General features: G+C 37.8%; 3 protein-coding genes and 1 non-coding gene across 5 annotated transcripts; 3 read left to right on the forward strand and 1 right to left on the reverse strand.

Annotated features, from left to right (window-relative positions):
• Nucleotides 1-973: 973 nt before the first annotated feature.
• Nucleotides 974-1,045, forward strand: TRNAW-CCA. Its single transcript has one exon. It is a non-coding gene; the product is annotated as a tRNA-Trp (tRNA).
• A 2,600-nt stretch (nucleotides 1,046-3,645) lies between these two features.
• Nucleotides 3,646-4,202, forward strand: LOC119980031. Its single transcript, XM_038822678.1, has 2 exons — nucleotides 3,646-4,015; nucleotides 4,046-4,202. Exons 1-2 carry the CDS (start codon nucleotides 3,675-3,677, stop codon nucleotides 4,119-4,121), a joined length of 417 nt encoding a protein of 138 aa, XP_038678606.1. The 5' UTR covers nucleotides 3,646-3,674; the 3' UTR covers nucleotides 4,122-4,202.
• A 1,576-nt stretch (nucleotides 4,203-5,778) lies between these two features.
• On the reverse strand, nucleotides 5,779-16,352 carry LOC120016871 (putative transcription elongation factor SPT5 homolog 1). 2 transcript variants are annotated; one of them, XM_038869829.1, is made up of 23 exons: nucleotides 16,195-16,352; nucleotides 15,599-16,038; nucleotides 14,048-14,286; nucleotides 13,790-13,936; nucleotides 13,495-13,653; nucleotides 13,333-13,416; nucleotides 11,630-11,700; nucleotides 11,193-11,550; nucleotides 10,850-11,005; nucleotides 10,656-10,753; nucleotides 10,530-10,578; nucleotides 10,303-10,455; nucleotides 10,077-10,220; nucleotides 9,862-9,955; nucleotides 9,551-9,712; nucleotides 9,419-9,467; nucleotides 9,243-9,340; nucleotides 9,019-9,097; nucleotides 8,784-8,838; nucleotides 8,499-8,613; nucleotides 8,253-8,396; nucleotides 7,563-7,660; nucleotides 5,904-6,149 (listed from the first exon to the last, which is right to left on the reverse strand). In XM_038869829.1, the coding sequence occupies exons 2-23, from the start codon at nucleotides 15,915-15,917 to the stop codon at nucleotides 5,904-5,906; spliced, it is 3,117 nt and encodes a 1,038-aa protein (XP_038725757.1). In that variant the 5' UTR covers nucleotides 15,918-16,038; nucleotides 16,195-16,352. The 2 variants fall into 2 exon arrangements, with proteins under 2 accessions (XP_038725756.1, XP_038725757.1); XM_038869828.1 differs by lacking the exon at nucleotides 16,195-16,352 and having other exon boundaries at nucleotides 5,779-6,149; nucleotides 15,599-15,917.
• Nucleotides 16,353-16,557: 205 nt separating this feature from the next.
• On the forward strand, nucleotides 16,558-19,565 carry LOC120016399 (psbP domain-containing protein 4, chloroplastic). Its single transcript, XM_038869147.1, has 5 exons — nucleotides 16,558-16,925; nucleotides 18,323-18,426; nucleotides 18,610-18,721; nucleotides 18,933-19,160; nucleotides 19,250-19,565. The coding sequence occupies exons 1-5, from the start codon at nucleotides 16,628-16,630 to the stop codon at nucleotides 19,312-19,314; spliced, it is 807 nt and encodes a 268-aa protein (XP_038725075.1). The 5' UTR covers nucleotides 16,558-16,627; the 3' UTR covers nucleotides 19,315-19,565.
• Nucleotides 19,566-20,304: the final 739 nt, after the last annotated feature.

Consider the following 20,304-nt stretch of genomic DNA (forward strand, 5'->3'; position numbering starts at 1 on the left):
GAGAGAAATGACTCTTTCAAGCAATAGCTAAGTAGATATATATCCTTTTTATAATCTAGTTACATTGCTCCAACACAGGTTCCCTAGCAGGGGTAAGTAAATTCTATCTGGGTGTTTATTACTACAAAGTCCAGCCCACCGCATAATATTGTAGGTCCTGGGTCATCACAACCTAGTAACCATTTTAAAGTGTATCATGCTAGTTGATGAAAGACTTGCCCATATAAAACACTTCATAAGCCGCCCCCAAGCGATGTGGGACGAAGGGTTTGTCACATGAATTCACATAAATTAGGGTGATAAGACACTGAATATCGGTATACTCTGGTCAGGTTGCTAGTCCTTCGAAGGTTCCCAACCCCTTTCTCAAAAATGCCATTTCCTTCAATGATATTATATGAGAAATTTTTGAGTAGTACCCGTTGAGTCATTCGTAGAAGCAGCTCTTTCAAAAGTACCAAAAATTGATGAAGGAACTGTGGAATCAGTGGTTTCTTTCATTTGCTGAAAAACAACGCACCGAAAGGGAAAAAAAAATGAAGATTCAGATGGATCATACATTGCACAGGCATCATCCTAAGAAGCCAAGCCTAGGGCTGCTCTTTCCCTCTCAATCTGAACTGGCGTTAGAGAGGGTATATTAAGCAATTTGTATAGGTTGTTACACTGTTTTGGAAAGAAGAAATTGGCAGCTTGTTCTTCAAATTTGTGTTCTTCTACATTGTTCTTCTGTTTTCCTGAAAGAGATAGAATCCATTCCACTGCCATTATCAATAGCCATCATCGAAACTACGTATCAGAGGCTGATGACTTGGATGCTGATTTGGATTACGCGGTTGATGTCAGTGGGGAGTTGGAGGCAGTGTGATAACATACATACATACATGTTGGCGAATTGAGGATGTGGACTCTTGTGTATTTGTTTTAAAACAAATATAATATATTGTATAAATGAGATGCAAAAGTCATCAATGGATCCGTGGCGCAATGGTAGCGCGTCTGACTCCAGATCAGAAGGTTGCGTGTTCGATTCACGTCGGGTTCAATTCCCCTGGTCCATTTCTTTTTTCTTTTGTTACTTACCTGTGAAATCCAAAATACGCCCCTAGTATATCATACTCTTCGCTTCTTCTTCCTTTTTGGCCTTTTCGGTATTTTCCACATCACGTCTAAGAGGGAGAGTCTGGTTCGAAAGTAGTTGCCGTCGTAGTTAAGGCGTTTCCGGTGGCGGAGTTGTTGGGAGTAATTCATTCGTGAGCACGTCATCCGACGCATCCTAGCTAGCAAGAAAGATGGGAATACTGGTTCTCATATGGATTATGGTGTTTTGAATGGCACCAGTTATTATACGAGATCAGATATTGCGAAGAAGAAGAGTAAAAGTGGGAGTTCAAGCCAGAGAGCAAGGGGTGCAGTCAGTGAGGTAGTTTCATCAATTAAGCAATTAGGACAAGGGTTTACTCGAGTCGCAGCAACAAGTTGTCAATGCATTTGCAGAAGCATTTGTGGAAAAGACAGAGAAGAAGAGAGTGTCAACTAAACTAATGGGGGATTTGTGATGGGTATGAACTCCAAAGTAGAGAGAATGTAGAACATGGTAGCAGGTTCACTTTTTTTATTCTTCAAAGGGTTTCATATTTTGATAGATTGTTGATTCAAAATCACTTGGGTCCAAGTCAGCTTGTTAGGGCAAATGCAATGGTTTGTTATTTGATGGGCAACAAAAATATTGGTCTGGTCCCACTTCTATTATATAAAAAGTCAAGTCAAACACGTATTCTAATACAGCCACATCAACAAAACACATCTTCCAATATAATCACATCAACAAAACACAAATTTCTATACAATTTCTCTTCCCACCCAACATGGAGGCCAACAACATTCCATTCCTCCATATTATCCACAACGCAACTACACCAAAAAATCAAATATCAATACATCCACATCAGCAAAACACTTATCCCAATATGACCACATAAGCAAAACACATTTTATAATACAGTCACATCAACAAAAGACAACATCTTTATTGGCCCAATAATACTTTACCATTGCATTTGCCCTTACTAAACCTAATACTAAATATAATTCAGAAAGCCAGGAAGATAGATCGAGTTTAGCCTCTTGATTTACTTCACAACTGAAAGAAGCCAGTAGCAAAGAAAGTGGCATTATATAAAACCTTTTTCACAACTAAATTTAGGAAGTTCAAATTTTGTAAAGATGAATAAACAAGACATTGAGAAAGGGCTTCACATCCCTTGCAGACCTGACTACTGAGGTTTGTAACTTGGTTGCGCTCCTCAGATTGACAAATTCTTGGAAAAAAAAAATAGTAGTTTTGAGGCAGAAGATAAGCAGTGATAGTTGCCCTATGAAGACCCACTTTTGCTACGGTTCTAGTGGGCTCTCTTAACCAAGTTACCATATATGATCGAGTTGTCGGTTCATCCTTCAATAGGTATGCGGTCAGAGAACCTGGCGCCTCCATCAATAAAACCAACATTTAATGTCATGTACCTAGTTTACTCATTTACCTGATTTTCACCTTATTTTTCACTTTTTTATCAAGGTAACGACATGGACACTATTAATAGTTTAGAGCACTCGGGGCAAATACAATGGTAAAGTGTTATTGGGCCAATAAAGATGTTGTCTTTTATTGATGTGGTTGTATTGTAAAATGTGTTTTGCTTATGTGGTTGTATTGGGATAAGTGTTTTGTTGATGTGGATGTATTGATATTTGATGTTTTGGTGTAGTTTTGTTGTGGATAATATGGAGGAATGGAATGTTGTTGGCCTCCATGTTGGGTGGGAAGAGAAATTGTCTAGAAATTTATGTTTTGTTGATGTGGTTGTATTGGAAGATGTGTTTTACTGATGTGACTGTATTAGAATACGTGTTTGACTTGACTTTTTGTATAATAGAGGTGGGACCGGGTCAACAAAAATGTTGGCCCAGCAAATAAGAAATCATTGCATTTGCCCTCACAATGATGTGTATTTGCTTGGGCATGGGAGCCAAAAAAGGTAACATTTTCTTGGCCTATCAAAAAATTTTGTGCTCCAATAATGCATATTTGTTGGCTTATATTTTCAATTGCACAAACATGAAGGCATGGAGCATGCAATGCCCACTTATTGGCCCAAAATAGGACCCACATCTCACACACACACTCACATTTTTGCCTTTAAATCAATATTGAGTCACACCTCTATTACACAAAAAGTAAAACCAATAAATTTACATCATTGTGGTTGACATACATCTATTCCCTTTTAAACCCCACAAATCACAATTTCTCAAAAAATTTGATGCCCAATAGAACATTCACCATTGTGGTTGCTCTTATTAGTTATCACTATTACATTTCTAGTGTCTTTAACATGGTGGTGACCACTAGGCACTAGTCCATCACAACTGGCGATTAATAAATTAAAGAAAACCAGCTTCAAGATCAAACGAAGGAAACTTTGAGAGGTGTTTTCCAATCCAAACAATCCAAATCTAAAATCTTAGCATGAGAGCCAAGTCATACAAAACTTGATACACATTTTAACACAACAAGCAAACCAAACCACAACCCATCACTACAAATACACATTCAAACACACCAATATCTCCACACCACAAAATTGATCAATACTTTCTGTAATCTTAAAGAAACAATGGCCTCTCCAAGCACCACCACCACCACTGTCCCGGCGCCGCCGTCATCGGACAACCAGACAACAGTCATAGTCATTGTCTTTGTCTCATTTGGTGGGATTTTGTTGCTGGCATTCCTTGCAGTTGGTCTATGCTGCTTAATCAAGAAGAAGAAAAAGAAGACAATTGAAGAAACAGAAGTTGTACATGTTGATGAGCATTTGAAGGTGAAGGAAGGTATTGTGGAAGGTCCACATGGTGGAAAAGCTGTGGTGCTCGAGATTAATGATGATGTTCATGTTGATGAAGTGATAAGGAAGAATGAAAAACTTGGTCATGCTAGGTCAGTAGAGGCCAACAACAACAGCAATAATAATAATAATAATAATAATAATAATAATAATAATCCAGTTGCCATTGAAGCAGCTGGAACATCTTCCTCTGGTTCTGACCTTCATCACCTTTAAAAACTCCTAAGATTGTGCTTAATTGCCAAAAAAATGTATGATTGCATGAAATTGATTTAAGATTAAATGAAATTATTGATATTTATTTATTTATTTACTTTGAGGTTGATGTTAATATCTTGGTGAATTAATAATAATGAAAAACTTGCATTTCTATGAATTATTATCAAACATTCTATACAACTAGGGAGAGTGGATTTGAACCCATGAGACCTTTAGGAGGAATGGGATTTACATTGGGAGGCTTGGCCACCATGAAAACACTTGCTTCCAATTTTTCCTTCACATTAATTACTTAACGTTAAAATTGATTCGAAAAATGACATGCAATTCACTAAATGAAGGATGTTTTATTTCTAATGGGTATAATTTTTCTTCATATATTACTTACGGTAACCGCTTCTTAGAATTTCGAATGGGTTGAAGGTTCGAATCAATTCATATAATAGTTAATAATAAAATGAATATATATTTCACAAAAAAGAATGAGATCGATTATTCAAGAACTTGAGAATAATTGTTGTTGTACTGCCTCTTCGTATGAATTTTTTTAATGTGTTTTTGTGGCATCATCGTTAATACGTCATTAATTTCAAGTGATTATAATTTGTGGTTGAAATAAGAAGACATATGACAATTATTACTTATCATATTTTATAAATTTTTTATTTTTAGTGTTATTTTTTATACTTTCGAACGCATAAGATCATTTGTCCAACCACTATGATCAGTGGTGGACCCAGAAATTTGAATCGGTGGGGGCACAAAAGTATTGTGGGGTCGTTGCCCCTTGAATTTTTTTTTATTTTATTTTTATAAAGACGGCTAGTGTTTTATTTTAATAGTGCCGTCATTTATTTTAATAATCCAATAGTTTATTTTAACAATCCAATCATTCACATTCAGTATCTTTTGGAGTTAGTTCGACATTTGTTCTTCGGATTTGTAATTCCTCAACTAAGATTTGTAAATTCCTAAGCTACTACTAATGTGACGCAAGAGATCATGTTTGATGTTATGAGATGTAGTATTAAGTTTAAACCCTTTTCAAGAAAAAAAAAATCTAATAGCCCATATAAAAGATGTTATTTTAAATTTAAATTTTATTGATTTTCAAAAACATGGATTGGTAAAAGGTTACTTAGACAAGAACATGGATTTAGAATAAATTGAATAATACAAAGTCATGAAGAATTAAGTACACCTACTCATACATTGTATAAACATATATATAAGTTGAGAATGGAAGGTAACCTGATTGGTCAGGTTGTCTGTCCAAAACCTTGAGGTAGGTTCAGGGTAGTTTTCATCCGTTGTTGTGACCTTCATGCCCCTGAAGTATAACTTAACGTGTATGTGGTTTATGGACCTTTCAAAACAAAATAAAAAAAAACATACACAATTCTGGCTTAAGTGTGTGGCATATGGACCCTTCCAAAAAAAGAAAAAAAAGAAAAACATATACACTTCTTAAAAAAAATCTATAGCTACCAGTTCAGACTCCAAACCACCACCTGCGTTGTTTGAAATATCCCAATTCAACAAAAGATTCACTCTTTTTCTAAGATCAATTCTAAACCCCAAGATTTCCTTAATTACATAAAACCAACCACCCCCTTGCCATTCATTAATTTTGAGACCAAATGAATATAAACCGTTCCGGGGCAGAAAGGTAATTTTCAGAACAGCAAAATACAAAATTTAGACCAAATCTCCCAAATAAAAGGCATACAATATGTACATGATTTGTTTAAACCATTCATTTATTCCCTGGCATGTCTATCATGGTTGTGCCAGTTTTGCCAGTAAAACCATGTCTAAAATCTTAACATCAAGAGTGTCATCTACTTTTACAATTCCATCAGTGCCATCTACACCAATCAATCTACCAGTGGCTCCACGTTGCCCACCACCCATGATCTTTATCTTATCTGATTTCCTTGGAGCCACAATCTCAATTTCACTGGGACTTACTGTCAGAGTTTCACCATTGCCATTCGAACCAAGGGCTACCCTACAAGTTCCATCCTGAAACACATATTACCAGCGTCAATCCATCGTTCCAAGAAACACAATTCAATATACTCAGCTTCATGAGAACAATAAGATTTTCAAAACCCTGAAGCCTTCACATGGACATAAATTTTATATAGAGCAGAGCAACCAACAAAACCAAAGAGAAGAAAAGTTGCAGCTTAAATTTGAAAAGAGAACAAATAAGCAAGAGAAATAGATAAATCAATATTTCTCTAGCTTGTACTTGTCTCAATTCTCACACAATCAAATCAGCAAGACATAAGTCAAGACATTACAATGTTAGAGCAATCCAACTCCATCAACTGGTAGAAGCAAATAACGAAACACGAGCCCATGGTTTTGAATTCAACCAGGTGACTAGTCATTTTCTAATTTCTCTAGTCATGGTTTAATATGGAAGGGTGACTGCACAAGTACATGCGTATGCAAAGCATGTTCTTGTTATGAGTAATTTTTCATCTTTTGATGTCTATAGAAAAGGAGAACTTGTGGTACAGAAAAAAAATAGTTGCTTCCCAGCAGCCTAGCTGCAGGTCAAAACCCTAGAAATAGCCTCACTGTAATACGGGGTAAGGCTGCAAACACCTCGCTCTTCTCCAACCAAGCCGCCACCACGGGAGACTAGTGCATGGCAGTTGTTTAACTTTGAACCTTTTTGATAGGGTTGGAAGCATGAGAATGGTAAGAAGCAACTAATCATAATCACATGACGCTACAAAAAATAAATCATAACCCCATGACATGTAGCCACACAAGAATGATAAAACTCTCCCTTTCGCAGTAGAACTAAAGATTTCTCTCTCGAGAATAAATAATATTCCTTACAAGTTACAAGCATCAGGGACACACTAAAGACCAGTTTGGAAATTCCAACGTTATAATGTCATATCAAAATTCCACAAATATCACTTCCCATTTGACCAGTATAAAAATAGGGGAAAAAAAATAGCATCTAGGACTTGTACGTAAAGGCAAGAGACTTTCAGGCACTAATGGAGGTGCCACATCAATAACATAGGGCTTGCAATATTTGGCGAAAAAAAATCATGGATACCATTTTGAAAAAAAATTCAGAAACCACGTCCTGATGCAACAATGACCAAATTTTTAGGTACATTGCGAGTAACTGAGCCACACAGTTCACAAAATTGCCCCACCCCCATGTGGAATAAAAAATGGAAGAACAACTCCTGCAAAGAAGGTCCTGTCCCTGCCTAGAACATGTTCCAGTATAGATTCCAATTCTATATCTTGTTGAGGTATGTTCGAATTACATCCATAGCCTACTCTTTCTGAATTCGTAGGCATTCGCGTTTCAAGTGTTCTGAGTACTAGTTAAATTTTTTCAAACCAAAACTAAGTCAAAAGAAAACTATTGGCATTGAAGCTATCCAGAATACATACCGGAAGCACCTCTCGGATGACACCAACAGAATCATCTCCCAACCTGCGTACATTAACCTGGATGTCTGGCATGAACCACGGTCCTTCATTCTCAGAACCTACATAATTCAAAAAGGCAACTGAGGACTTGACGAAAGAAAGCAACTTATTTATGAAAATAAAAACTACATATGAGGAAAATACAGCATGATACATAAGAAGGCTTGGACTACAACTATTTTGAAGTTCAATATAAATCAATCCATCCCATGGAAATCAATATGCAACTTTTATGGCACAAATTAGGATTTAGATGATACAATGAACAGATAATACAATACAAGAGAAGAACAACCAACTTTAGGATCTCAAAAAACTGTAGATATTCCTCAATATGACATGAGTACATCCAATTTAGTTATAATTTGCTTCTATACGCAAATAGACAAGATGGCCTAATTGAATACTTTGGTACTCCAGAAAAAAAAGAAAGCAAATGAAAGAGGCTTTCAGTAGATGACAAAGCCATCTCAAAATGGAATAGGGATATAGTGACTTCAAAAATCTAGAACTAGCAATATAACAACAGCCGGATGCAATCTCAGTGAAAACACTTGAAGGTGTGGAAAATAAATGTTATATAACTGCAGTAAAATTTACAGAGCCATCACATAATATAAGGTAGGAAAGATTTGAGACTGAAACTCGGACCTATAACAGGCGACATAACATCGAGGCCTCCCGTTCCAGGTGTCATTGGCTGTCCTCCAGGTGTGCCAGGAAGATAGGGTGCTGAGCTCGGCGTCATTGGCTGCCCACCAGGAGTTGATGGCAGATATGGGCTTGGAGCATTTGCTATATAACATGCATAAAATTCATTAGAAGGAGGGGAAAAAGAAGAAAATACTTGGAAACAGACACATATACAACTACAGACACAGTCATTGTTGTCTGTACCATAAGAAGAACTGCTGTCTCTTGGTGTTCCAGCTTCACGATAATTGCCACCAGGGGTGTTTGCCCAGCCTGAACCAGGAGTTGGTGCTTCATATGCCCGCGAAGGACTTCCTGGCTGAAAAAAAAAGGAAAAAAAGGAATAGAAACAGAATGAGAGATATTTTCTTCACTTTCAAAGTGTGTGAGTCTGTACATGTGCATGTGTCCAAATAGAGGTGCAAATTAAGAGAGCCTTCACTGCGATGTATTCCGGCCATATATACATATTAAAATTTGCAACAATACCTGATACTGTGGACTTGTTCCCCAAGAGCCGGGATTCCCATCTTCCCAATTATCCCTATTTTGTTGTCAGCAGAATTGCAACATAATAAATCAGAAGAAAATATCGTTAACAGTAAAACTGGGCCAAAATTAATAAAGCATCTCATAGTGAATTTCTAGAATACATTCGATTATCCTATCCAATCAATTTTGAAGCAATAATCACAAGAATTATACGCAAGTATCACGAACAAACCTTGGTGGACTCATGGGCGTATAAGGATTCCATGCTCGGTCACGCATAGGTGTCCTCATGCCATCATGAATAGGTGTTGCTGCAAAATTACATAGAAAAAGAACAGAACATACTAAAATTTTTAACATTAACTATCAAACTTCTTTTTTTCATTGGCCTGTAAATCAATAGACAGCGTGTAAAGCTTTCATATAAACGACACCACCAACAACAAGAGTACAAACCTCCAGAATCTCTCATAGGAGTCATATATGGATGCAACGGAGTCCGCGAAGGATGCATGGGAGTCTCACTTCCCATCCCATACCGATGAGGTGTATCACTGGAAGAGAGTACATATACAATCAGAAAATTATCAATGATTAAAATACAAACATGTAAATAGGAAACACAGATTTACCGGAATGGGGTTGAAACGGCAACACCATCAGCAATAGACTTGCGATCAACTGCAAATAAGACAATTGTTATAATTTTATAGGAAATAGACATCCAAGTATACACAAGTATTTCCCAGAGCCAGCAGACTTGCCTGTGACAACCTTCATTTGGGACTCCAATTCTACTCTAACTGACTGGTCTTTAACATCTACAACTCGACCTCGGTAACCCTTAAAGGGACCCTGACGTATTTTTACTGTTGTACCAACCAAAGCATCATGTCCACCTCTTCCACCTCTATTCTGTCCTCGAGCTTTTATCATTAAAAGAGAAGATATACAAGAGAACTCAGTCTTTTATTAAATGAAATTACACATGTTAAGACGGAGCAAGTGTCACCCTACAAAATTACCAAGAACCTGAATGATGGAACATAAATACTTTAACTCACTAACAACTTACAATTAATTGGAGGGCCTCCTCTATGAAAATTCCTTGGGGAAGGAGGTATACGTGACGGAGTTTTGAAGCTGCTAAGCCGGGAGTAAGCATCACCCTAGCAAAATGGTTTACAATTGAGTGTAAAGAAGCCTGGATCATAAAGTACTAAACAACCAAATCGCATCATCAATTGAGAACAAATTTTATGAATGGTGATTGAGCACAAAAGCATTTACATTTCTACCACCATTGGCACGAGATCCACCCACAACAATACAAGAATCGGATTTAGCACAAATAAACCCAGCATGCTCGAGGTGATGGCGATCATAGATGAACAAGACTCCTCTATATATGTGCTCTACAGGTCCTTGTTTCCCCTGACAAAACAAAAAAGATACCGCCAGTGAACTATGGAGTTACGTGATGTGTTAAAAACTAAACAAGATATAAGAATCATACTTTGCAAGGACCCTCCAGGATCCTAACAATGTCTTTAACTGATACAGTATTCTTGTATCGATCCTGCCCATCGAACTTCTTCTCTAACTTGCATTTGATCTCTCGTAATTTAATAAGACTGACCTCAGGTCTTTCTGGAACTCCCTTAAGAACCTATAGTGTGTAATAGGCTTAGTTCATGAAGATGGGGACTAACGTACGTCAGACATGCAAGTAAATTAACAAACCTGAAATGCTTCACTTTCCACACGTATAATAATGCCGAAGCTCCTATTACTGCCCAAAGTAAAATGCATGATAATAATGCAAGCGGTATAAATACACTTTTAATTCTTTGGCAAACGATATCTTACTCTAGTAATACGAGATCATGGAGCTCATACTCCCCAATTTTAGTAACACCAGTAGTCACCTCAGAGCTCTCTACAACATCATCAGCAAAGACACGGATCTGAAGATACAAATAACAAATCTATTCAATCAAAAAGCAACCCGTAGACTCCAAAACATATTGTTCCTACGGTTCTGGAAGAATTATGCCACTCACGTGTTCCTTCGTTGTATCAGAGAGAATGATCAGAACATGCTGCTCCACCTTAACAACCATACCAGTTGCTCCTTCTTGTGTTCCAGAGACAATCTTGACATGATTCCCAGGTTCAAAATATTTGCAAAGCTCTTTTTGATTGACAGCAAGAGTTTTCTGCATAATATCATCCAAACAAAGGTCATGACTTGAGTCCTATTATCAGTATATCAGTAGCTTGTCATACTAAAGATATTAAGTATGAGAATAAGCTCAAAAGTATAAAATATTTCCTTTTTCCATACAAAAAGAAAAAGAAAAAGAAAAAGAAAAAAAGTATAAAACATTTCAGATAAATTCTTACCGGAAGACCCTTCATTTCGGGTCTAATATGGACATTCTCTTCCTCCACTTTCTCAACCCATCCTTTTAAGTTTTTCAGATCTCCTTTCACAACAATAACAGCATCACCCTTCATAAAATGACCTTTCTTCCTATTTACAAACAACGTTGACAAATTCGCCATATCTCCATCTCCATGCTCTCCAGGCTTTCGAAACTTTTCAAGTTCATCAAAAGTGGGTTTTATATTTTGAGAGCTAATTGATTTCATCGACATAGTTTTATATAAGAAACCATCTTTAAATAGCATCCCACCAATGTTCTCAAAGTAATCACCAGTCATTGGATCCCGTCGACGCTCTACTCGTATATGCAGTTCCCTAAACATATGAAGAAAATCAAGAAGCTGAAAATATTTCAGAATAATTACATACACAAAGAAAAGAAAATCACAATTACCTAGCTTCATCGACATTCATAAAACGTGGAGGAGGAACAAATGCCTTCTTCTTCGGAACCTCTCTACCTTCCTATAGAAAAATGAACAATAAATAAATAAATACAGACTAAAAAAATGTTCTTGCAATCACAAGGTAAACAAGCATACAAATGAAGCTAAAATTTATTGACAACAACTTAATGTGTAGAAATTCAATTGTAGAACCCATGTTAAAAGCCAGTTCACTGATTCAACTCACACGGCTAATTGTGTGTAGAAAGTTGCTAAAAATTTTAGAAGATAAAAAAAAAATGATTAGTAGAGAACCAATAATATCTATACAGGTCTACGTCAGTTTCCTTTTCAGTGATGATTCTTTCGTTTCTTACCAACAAAACTAGCTAACATGTGATCATAGGTAAGCTCTGTTAGGACATCCCTTTTTCCTTTGTATCTATGATAGAGTCCCACATCGGTTAGGAGAGGGGAGGAAGTGCTGTATATAGGTGAGAGGTATTCCCTCTCCTTAGTAACCAAGCTTTTCCCATAGAAGGGCTTGGCCACAACCCCCTTGGGCCTTGGACTGCATGGTATGGGCCAGGCCCAATGGCCTGTGGATGGGTTGGGGCTTGGTTATTGAGTGATGGTCATCTTACTCTATCATTGGTATCAGAGCCCTCGTTCTTGCCCTGTGGGGAGCTCTGGTATCCATGGGCCTTGTGCCCCTGGCCCTTGGGGCCGCGTCTGTGGAGTGGCCGGCCTTGGTGTTCTGTTATATGGGGCCGAAAGGATAGGGATAGGGAAGGATCCCGAGTCCTGAGTCTGAGTACCCTGCCATGGCAAGCCAAGGTGCTCGATCAACGTGGACGTTGGTCTTGAAGGGGTGGGTATTGATAGAGTCCCACATCGGTTAGGAGAGGGGAGGAACTTGGTGTTCTGTTATATGGGGCCGAAAGGATAGGGATAGGGAAGGATCCCGAGTCCTGAGTCTGAGTACCCTGCCATGGCAGGCCAAGGTGCTCGACCAACGTGGACGTTGGTCTTGAAGGGGTGGGTATTGATAGAGTCCCACATCGGTTAGGAGAGGGGAGGAAGTGTTGTATATAGGTGAGAGGTCTGGTATCCATGGGCCTTGTGCCCCTGGCCCTTGGGGCCGCGTCTGCGGAGTGGCTGGCCTTGGTGTTCTGTTATATGGAGCCGAAAGGATAGGGATAGGGAAGGATCCCGAGTCCTGAGTCTGAGTACCCTGCCATGGCAGGCCAAGGTGCTCGACCAACGTGGACGTTGGTCTTGAAGGGGTGGGTATTGATAGAGTCCCACATCGGTTAGGAGAGGGGAGGAAGTGCTGTATATAGGTAAGAGGTATTCCCTCTCCTTAGTAACCAAGCTTTTCCCATAGAAGGGCTTGGCCACAACCCCCTTGGGCCTTGGACTGCATGGTATGGGCCAGGCCCAATGGCCTGTGGATGGGTTGGGGCTTGGTTATTGAGTGATGGTCCTCTTACTCTATCAGTCTACAATTAAAACGGCTCGAGATTGAGATAAATTCTGAAGCTAAATCATCGCTGACAATTGCTAAAAGTACCAAGATAACACGACAACAAATATTAAGCTTGTTCATTTACACAAACAAAATTAAGACAAGTGTCCATGCACGGCAAGGCTGGTATAAATAAAAACAAGTGTCGAACACCTGAAAATGTGTTTATACAATTATACTCACCAACTTATTCGCAAGTGCTTGTAAGTCAATCCTTGGAATTAGTTTAACTGTAACTCTCTGCCTAACATTATCCACATCAACAACCTTTGGAGAAGACAAAAAGTTTGGGATCAGATAATATAACAAGATCAGCAAATATAAGATAAAAGATATAGACCATGCCTGTGCAAGGTCGCCTTTGTAAGTTCCGATTTTCATTCTGACCCAGGTGTCCCTAGAAAGATCAATGCTCTTGCTTTCAACAGAAAGAACATCAGTCATTTCACGGATTGGGACAAGCATTATTTTCTGGGCGTATATATTGCGTAGGCCTTTACATGCCTGCCAAAGAAAAACAACCAAGGGAAAAAAAATGAGAAATTGCAAACGGCGCAGGAATATGGCAAGATCATCATTCGATAATACTAGCATGTGACACCAAATTAATGAACTTACTTATAAAATAAACAAGGATTACCTCCCTCACGTGGGCTTCTTTGTCTGCTTCTATATATATATAGTTCTTCAGATGATCAAGGGCAACTGCAGACCTGATTTGTAATTCAGATCCTTTGTCGATATACTTTTGCATTAGGCAAACAGCCGTCTCTCGCTCACGACCAATCTGATTGTCAAAAATGCAAAGTTCAAATGTCCCATATCCTCGAGCCACAAAAGTACGACCTTATAAACTGTAAACAAAGAAATAAAGATCAAACAGAAATGATAATCATACCGCACATTTGACCATCCACAACTTTGGATCCCGAACAGATGGTAGAAGTGCTTGTTGGTCAACATCTGTAGTCTCCTCATCATATTCTGCTGCATGACTTGACCTTGCGTATCTTGCCTGAATGCTTCTCTCCAGAGCTTCAACATCTTCTTGTTCGTCCTCACGAGGAAGCAATGGCCGTCGATGGATCCTTCTATCATCTTCATCACCTAGCTCAGCTCCAGTTCTATCTATGAAGTCTGCATGCATCATTATATGTATGTATCAGTAACACTGCAGCCATAATACAAACCAGCAAGTAGAATAAAATAAATCAAAAAATACATTAAAATGCAAAGAAAAGTAGCATCACTCTAAAAATGTATGAGCTCAATTATCTCAGCCACATTGATAAGTGAATACATAGATTAAACGAATAGACATATTCACGGGATCTTTAAAAAGATGAAACTTTATATGGGGTATGTTAAAAATTGTCAGTCGGACAATTGGTAACTGGAAATTAGTGAATGGCCCAAGTTGACTAATGGATTTTCAGGCCATGGTCGCTCATCAACCATAAGCAAAACCTCACAAAAGGGAAAGTTAAGATTGTTTTCTCTTTTTTGCGGAGCTGAGGGAAATTTAAAATTCAGGTTACCCTTTTAACTAATTTCCTCATAAAATCCATCAATTATCTCAGCCACATTGGCATTTTTGGTTTTGGTTTTCATAGTTTAGTCCTGGGTTCATGGCTATACCTGGAAGGTCCTGGCAACATTTTTCACAAGAATATCCAGAATCTAATTGGCGTGATAAAAGCTTTTTTTTTTTTTAAAAAAAAAAGGTAACTATCAGAAACTTGAACATCCACTAGCCAATTTGAAGGAGTAAACTGATAATCCAACACTTTAAAATCTATTCTATAAAGTGAGCCCAATTTATCTGATAAGGCAGGCCTCTTCAAGGCATCCAAGCACTCCACGGGCAAACAAAAAATAGAACTTCACAAAAATACGTAACTAAAGATTTATTCGCAGTCTTTTTGTACTGTAAAAAATTTCAACCCAGCTCAATATTAGTATATTGCCACTTTAATTACGATGGAAGAGCCTCTACACATAATATGTGGGGTAAGGGGTAAGGCATGCTGCCGGTCCTCGACCCCCGCACACTGCGGGAGCTAGGAGAGTTGTTTACCAATTACGCTAGAGAGAAGATGCAACTTTTAATAAATCTCCTGAGGCAAAGATGAAACAGAGATATTCAACAAGGATTATAATTTATAAGTAGTCCTCATCGATTTGATAAAGAAATGGCCTCGACGGAGACAAAAGAGTTATATAAGCTTAATTATAGCATTTTAAGCTTAGCCACTTCGTATGTTATTTTGCACCTGGTTGATGCTCTAGTATATATTTTTTCCCATTTAAAACAAAATAGAAAAATTAACAATTGTATGGAAACCCCTCAATTAAACCCTAATTCGAACATTACTTGTCAAACAAATTAAGATTTGTATCAAATTCACCAAGGAAATCAAGATGAGAACATTTGAATATAACTTCATACCGTCCTCCCCGTCCTCCTCTTCTTCCTCCTCATCGGTATCAACTTGCGCCTCTATATCCAAAAAGTCCGACGCGGTCCGCCTCTTAGGTTTTCGCCTCCTAGCACCACCACCGCCGCCGCCGTAATCATCGTCGTCGTCTTCCTCCTCCTCCTCATACTCGTCCTCGTCCTCCTCAGCCAAATCATCAATGAAATCTGATCTCCTGCGCTTCCTATTCGAAGCCCCTCTTTCCTCTTCTAAATCTTCCTCGTCGAACGCGTAATCCTCCTCTTCGGGGTCCAGCTCTTCGTCGTCTTCGAATTCTCGGTGACGGGCCATAGCTGGCTATGCCTCAAGCTCTTCGCGAACTGCTATGAGCCCCAAGTAGAATTAATGCCACCTATTAACCCAGAAAACGTAAAATTTATAGCCCCGAGTAGACTTTTCGCAGAATACGATCCTGAGAGATAAAATCATGGTCTGTTACTTCAAAAGCCAAAATAACTTTGATAGGGTTTAATTAACCGGGAAAAAACCACAAAGAACCAGATCCAGTTCGTCTTTGATCCAATACTATCGTCAACTGACAAAAACATAATTGTAAAATCGATTATACCTGAACTGGATCGCTATAGATTATATCCCACAAGCTTCAACGGCACATCTGCTTCCCATCAAACAAGGGCTTTGAGAGGAGCCAGAGCGAGAGGGGAAGAGAGAGAGATGAGGAGGAGGAGATTAGGTCGTCGTGTCGTGCCCTTGGGCTGTGAACCTGGATCGTCCAGTAACAAAATCAAGCCCAACTGAAGAAAAGCCCAATCCACTACTTTCATCAAATGATCAAATCCGTTAATGACTGGGCCGCTACGATTATCAAATTAAAAATGGGCCTGAAGTGGGCTTTCTGTGAATTTATCGGAGAAATAATCAGAACTCCTTGAAGCTATAGCCCGTATAATACTTCCAAATTTGGAAGTCGGAACCAAGCAGCCTTTCTAACTACACTCCTGCCTTTGTGCAAATTTTATTTGATTAGAGTGATAGTGAACATGAGAACCACCTTATCCATCAGCTGTGGCTCTTGCTGTACAAATTACCAGAAATTGGTGGTTCCTGTTCATAGTTTGCTTGGAATTTCAAGAGCCAAAGCGATTGCAGATTCGAAAGGAAGTGATTCTGTTAATGGAGAAGATGAAGGCTCATCTCGGTTTTTGAAAAGAAGAGCAGTTTTGGTTTCTGGGGTTTCTTTTGTTTCATCTGCAGTTTTGGGATTTCCAGTAGAAGCTGTTGTGAAGCAAGGCCTTCTAGCTGGGAGGATACCCGGGTTATCTGAACCAGACGAACAAGGTTAGTTTTCATATGGTTCTATGTTTGTCTATTCATCGTGTAACAGTGGGTACTAGGAAGTAGGTTTTACAATATGGGTTCTAATTAGTTAATAATGAATGTGAGATATGATGTTTATTTTGAGTTATGTACTTGAAATGCTGAATCTTTTATCTTAGAGCCACTTTTTAGAGTTTATGGTTATGTTTCCTCTGTTATTTGTTCACTTGTTCAGATAGTACTTTTGGCAAGTTGTCCAATTATTGAATAGACAGTGTTTTGCTCAAATTCCCGTGCTGAAGTTGGGGATTTTGTGTCTACCTGCTTGGTTAGCTTCTGGGTTGAGTTTTGTGCTTAAGGTTGTTGCTGCTTAGTTTTTGGATTTGTTTTATATCTTCAATGAATGGTAACTTGGTAAGTGTTGGAGTAAAATGACTACTGTCTTGAAAAATCTGTATGGGTTTTTTGTCGTTATTGGAATATTAAAATTGTACTTATGAATATAGTTTTTTCTTTTTTCTTTTTAGCAAGTTTCGGTAAGTTTCTTGAATATAGGACAGAATTTATGGACCTGTACTCAGAGGGCTTTAGAATCTTAAGGTATGTGTTGCGGATATGATATAGTTCGTAGATATGTGAGGGATGTTCTATCTTGTTGGATAGTGTTTTTTTTTTTTTAATTTACTTTCTTATTTGTTTTGCATCTGGTTTAACTAATGCAGTCTTCATTTGCTTATGAAGCTCAAGATGTAGTTGCTTGCTTGTATAGTGATGATCCATATAGCTTTAGATTGTCATATATAAAAAAAAAATAGACAAAAACTTTAGATTGTCTGATTTTTAGCTATATAATTTCTTGGATTTTGAGGTCAGAAATTCTGTTCTTTTTACCGGTTCGTTTCATAAATGACTGAGATGGAGATGAGTTCTTTATGGGTTTTAAACATTTTAATTGAGCTCTATTTGTTTTCTGTACTAAGAGAGCCCAAGCAAGGTCCTTGATCTTGACACATATTCATGAAGCACCATATTTATATAGACCCTCATGTTCATGTGAGGTATATTTCAATATTATTGCTCTGGATAAGCAAACAAATAGCTCCGAATTGGGAACTGATCCTTGAGTTAAAACTGTACAAAACACTGTGTAATCCAGTGGAAATTATCATCATCAAAAGGCTTAAAAAAGATAAACCACTCTTGTACCCAAGGCTCCCATAGTGGGTGGGGTGGGGGAAGGCAAGATGTATGCAGAGAACTTACCCCTTCATCAAAAGGCGTGAATAGAATAAAATGCATATCCTGATAAAATAAAGTAGTAGTTTTCCTTTGACCTTCATTTTTGTTTCCCTTCCCTTTATCATTTTCTTTTTAATAATTGGTAATTGATTTTTGATTGGACAAATATGCTCAGACAGGTTGGAGGACATACCGCCGACCAGATGAGAAGTCTGGAGGGCATGGTGTTGGGTGGAGCCCAATCATTCCTTATTCATTCTCAGTGCCTCAAGATTGGGAAGAGGTCAATAATTTCTCAACTGAACCAAAGTAGCCATATTTATGTTCACATATCGTTCTATATCCATTGTCATATAAAATTTGAATATCTTTTTGATTTCAATAATTCGATCTCTTGTCTTGGGTTAATATTTTTGTGCTAGGCTTTGACCATTTTCCTTAATTGGTCTGTCCAACTCTGCAACAGGTTCCAGTATCAATTGCAGATCTAGGTGGGACAGAGATTGACTTAAGATTTGGCAGCTCAAAGGAGGGACGTCTATTTGTCATAGTTGCACCTGTTCTTAGATTTGCAGATAGTATGTTTCCTTCATTTCATCCTTCAAATAATTGCTGAGACAGGTTTAATGTGTGGTTTTATAGTCCAACAATTTAACTCGAACTATTCCAGAGGGACTAAGTTCCTTGGAAACAGTGGATCATTCCCATGTTCACTCTCACCCTCACACTTGCGTACAACTTAACCTAGTAAGGTTGCACTGTTTCATTTTATCGTCTTATGATGTACAGATCTTGGTGAAAACGCTACAATTGAACGAATTGGAACACCAGAGAAAGTGATCAATGCATTTGGGCCAGAAGTAATCGGAGATAATGTAGAAGGGAAGGTTAAAAACATGGACGTTGCAGAACACTCTGGAAGAACATATTACCAATTTGAGTTAGAACCACCTCATGTGTTGATCACCGCTACTGCAGCTGGGAATCGCCTCTATTTATTCAATGTCACTGCAAATGGTGTGGCTTCTATCCTAAATTTTACATAATTTCATGTTATTAACCAGGAAATTGGATCTTTAACATTACTTGTTTGATGATTGTTGCAGGTCTTCAATGGAAGAAGCACTACACCAATTTGAAGAGGATAGCCGACTCTTTCCGTGTTGTTTAGTTGGGATATTTTATCAAATGAGATAGACAAATATGGTGTGCCATTCTCCCCATTTGTCTGTATGTATTCACAACGACGCTACCACAACTAGAGATAAGAGAGTATATATATTTTCATGCCTTTTTCTTTCCTCCTGTTGAAAAAGTCACTTTTTTAGTTACATCTCATATGATTTCAGGAAAACCTCTCTGATCACTCCTGAGTTTAAATTGCAATGTTTCATAGATAATGAAGCTGTCTTTTACATTTTACCCTATCGTGAAAATGAATCTGTAACTCGTGAAGTGGCCTTTCTATTGCCAAAGAAAGTCTGCATGGTATATACTGGGTTTAGACAAAGTCTCCAGATTAGGTTCAACTAGTCGGGATCCCGCGCATCGCGCGGGTATGATATATATATATATATATATATATATATATATATATATATATATATTTAAAGTTTTGTTTCTTAGTTTTTAAGATGTTTTTTATTTTATATTGAAAATTTTTAATTGGGATCAACAATTAGTCTGACAACCATATGTTTCTACATTGAAGCTTGGTTTTTTCCCTTTTTGTTAAACGTTATTGCACGTTAGAAAAGTTCAAGTTGGCTATTATTTAGAAGGTTTTGCCAAATAATATTGGATGGAAACATGACAAATTTGAAGTCTCTCAACGTAGAAATCTATATAAAATGCTCAGATGAGAACAATGATGAAAGTGAGGTGAAAATCTTGTTGATGAATCATAATACCTAATGCAATGTAAGAACAAAGATGAAAGTGAGGTGAAAATCAATATGGACAATGGATTTTCTGTACCTATTTAAAACAAGAAAATTACTCTAATCTTAATTAAACATAAGGAACGAACTGAAATAACCTCTTAGATTCTACAAAACAAATACCAACATGCATTACTCTTGATCAATTTCCTTGTTCTTTTTTGACGCAATTCCCTTCAAGTAGAACACATAAGCATTGCCCTGACTGAGACATCAAAATT

Source organism: Tripterygium wilfordii, chromosome 15 (genome assembly GCF_013401445.1).
Source record: "Tripterygium wilfordii isolate XIE 37 chromosome 15, ASM1340144v1, whole genome shotgun sequence".
In the NCBI taxonomy this organism is placed as follows: domain Eukaryota; kingdom Viridiplantae; phylum Streptophyta; class Magnoliopsida; order Celastrales; family Celastraceae; genus Tripterygium; species Tripterygium wilfordii.

Bases quoted from the DNA above. Each gene is read 5' to 3' on its own strand.
- LOC119980031 (XM_038822678.1), top strand. From the start codon at position 3,675: ATGGCCTCTCCAAGCACCACCACCACCACTGTCCCGGCGCCGCCGTCA. The intron at 4,016-4,045 runs CAACAGCAATAA...TAATAATAATAA, and splicing joins AGGTCAGTAGAGGCCAACAA to TAATAATAATAATAATCCAG.
- LOC120016871 (XM_038869828.1), bottom strand. From the start codon at position 15,917: ATGGCCCGTCACCGAGAATTCGAAGACGACGAAGAGCTGGACCCCGAA. The intron at 9,468-9,550 runs GCAAGTCTGCTG...TCTTATTTGCAG, and splicing joins CCAAATGAAGGTTGTCACAG to TTGATCGCAAGTCTATTGCT. The intron at 9,098-9,242 runs GTTTGTACTCTT...GTAATTTTGCAG, and splicing joins TCCTATGAGAGATTCTGGAG to CAACACCTATTCATGATGGC.
- LOC120016399 (XM_038869147.1), top strand. From the start codon at position 16,628: ATGAGAACCACCTTATCCATCAGCTGTGGCTCTTGCTGTACAAATTAC. The intron at 16,926-18,322 runs GTTAGTTTTCAT...ATGCTCAGACAG, and splicing joins ATCTGAACCAGACGAACAAG to GTTGGAGGACATACCGCCGA. The intron at 19,161-19,249 runs GTGTGGCTTCTA...TGATTGTTGCAG, and splicing joins ATTCAATGTCACTGCAAATG to GTCTTCAATGGAAGAAGCAC.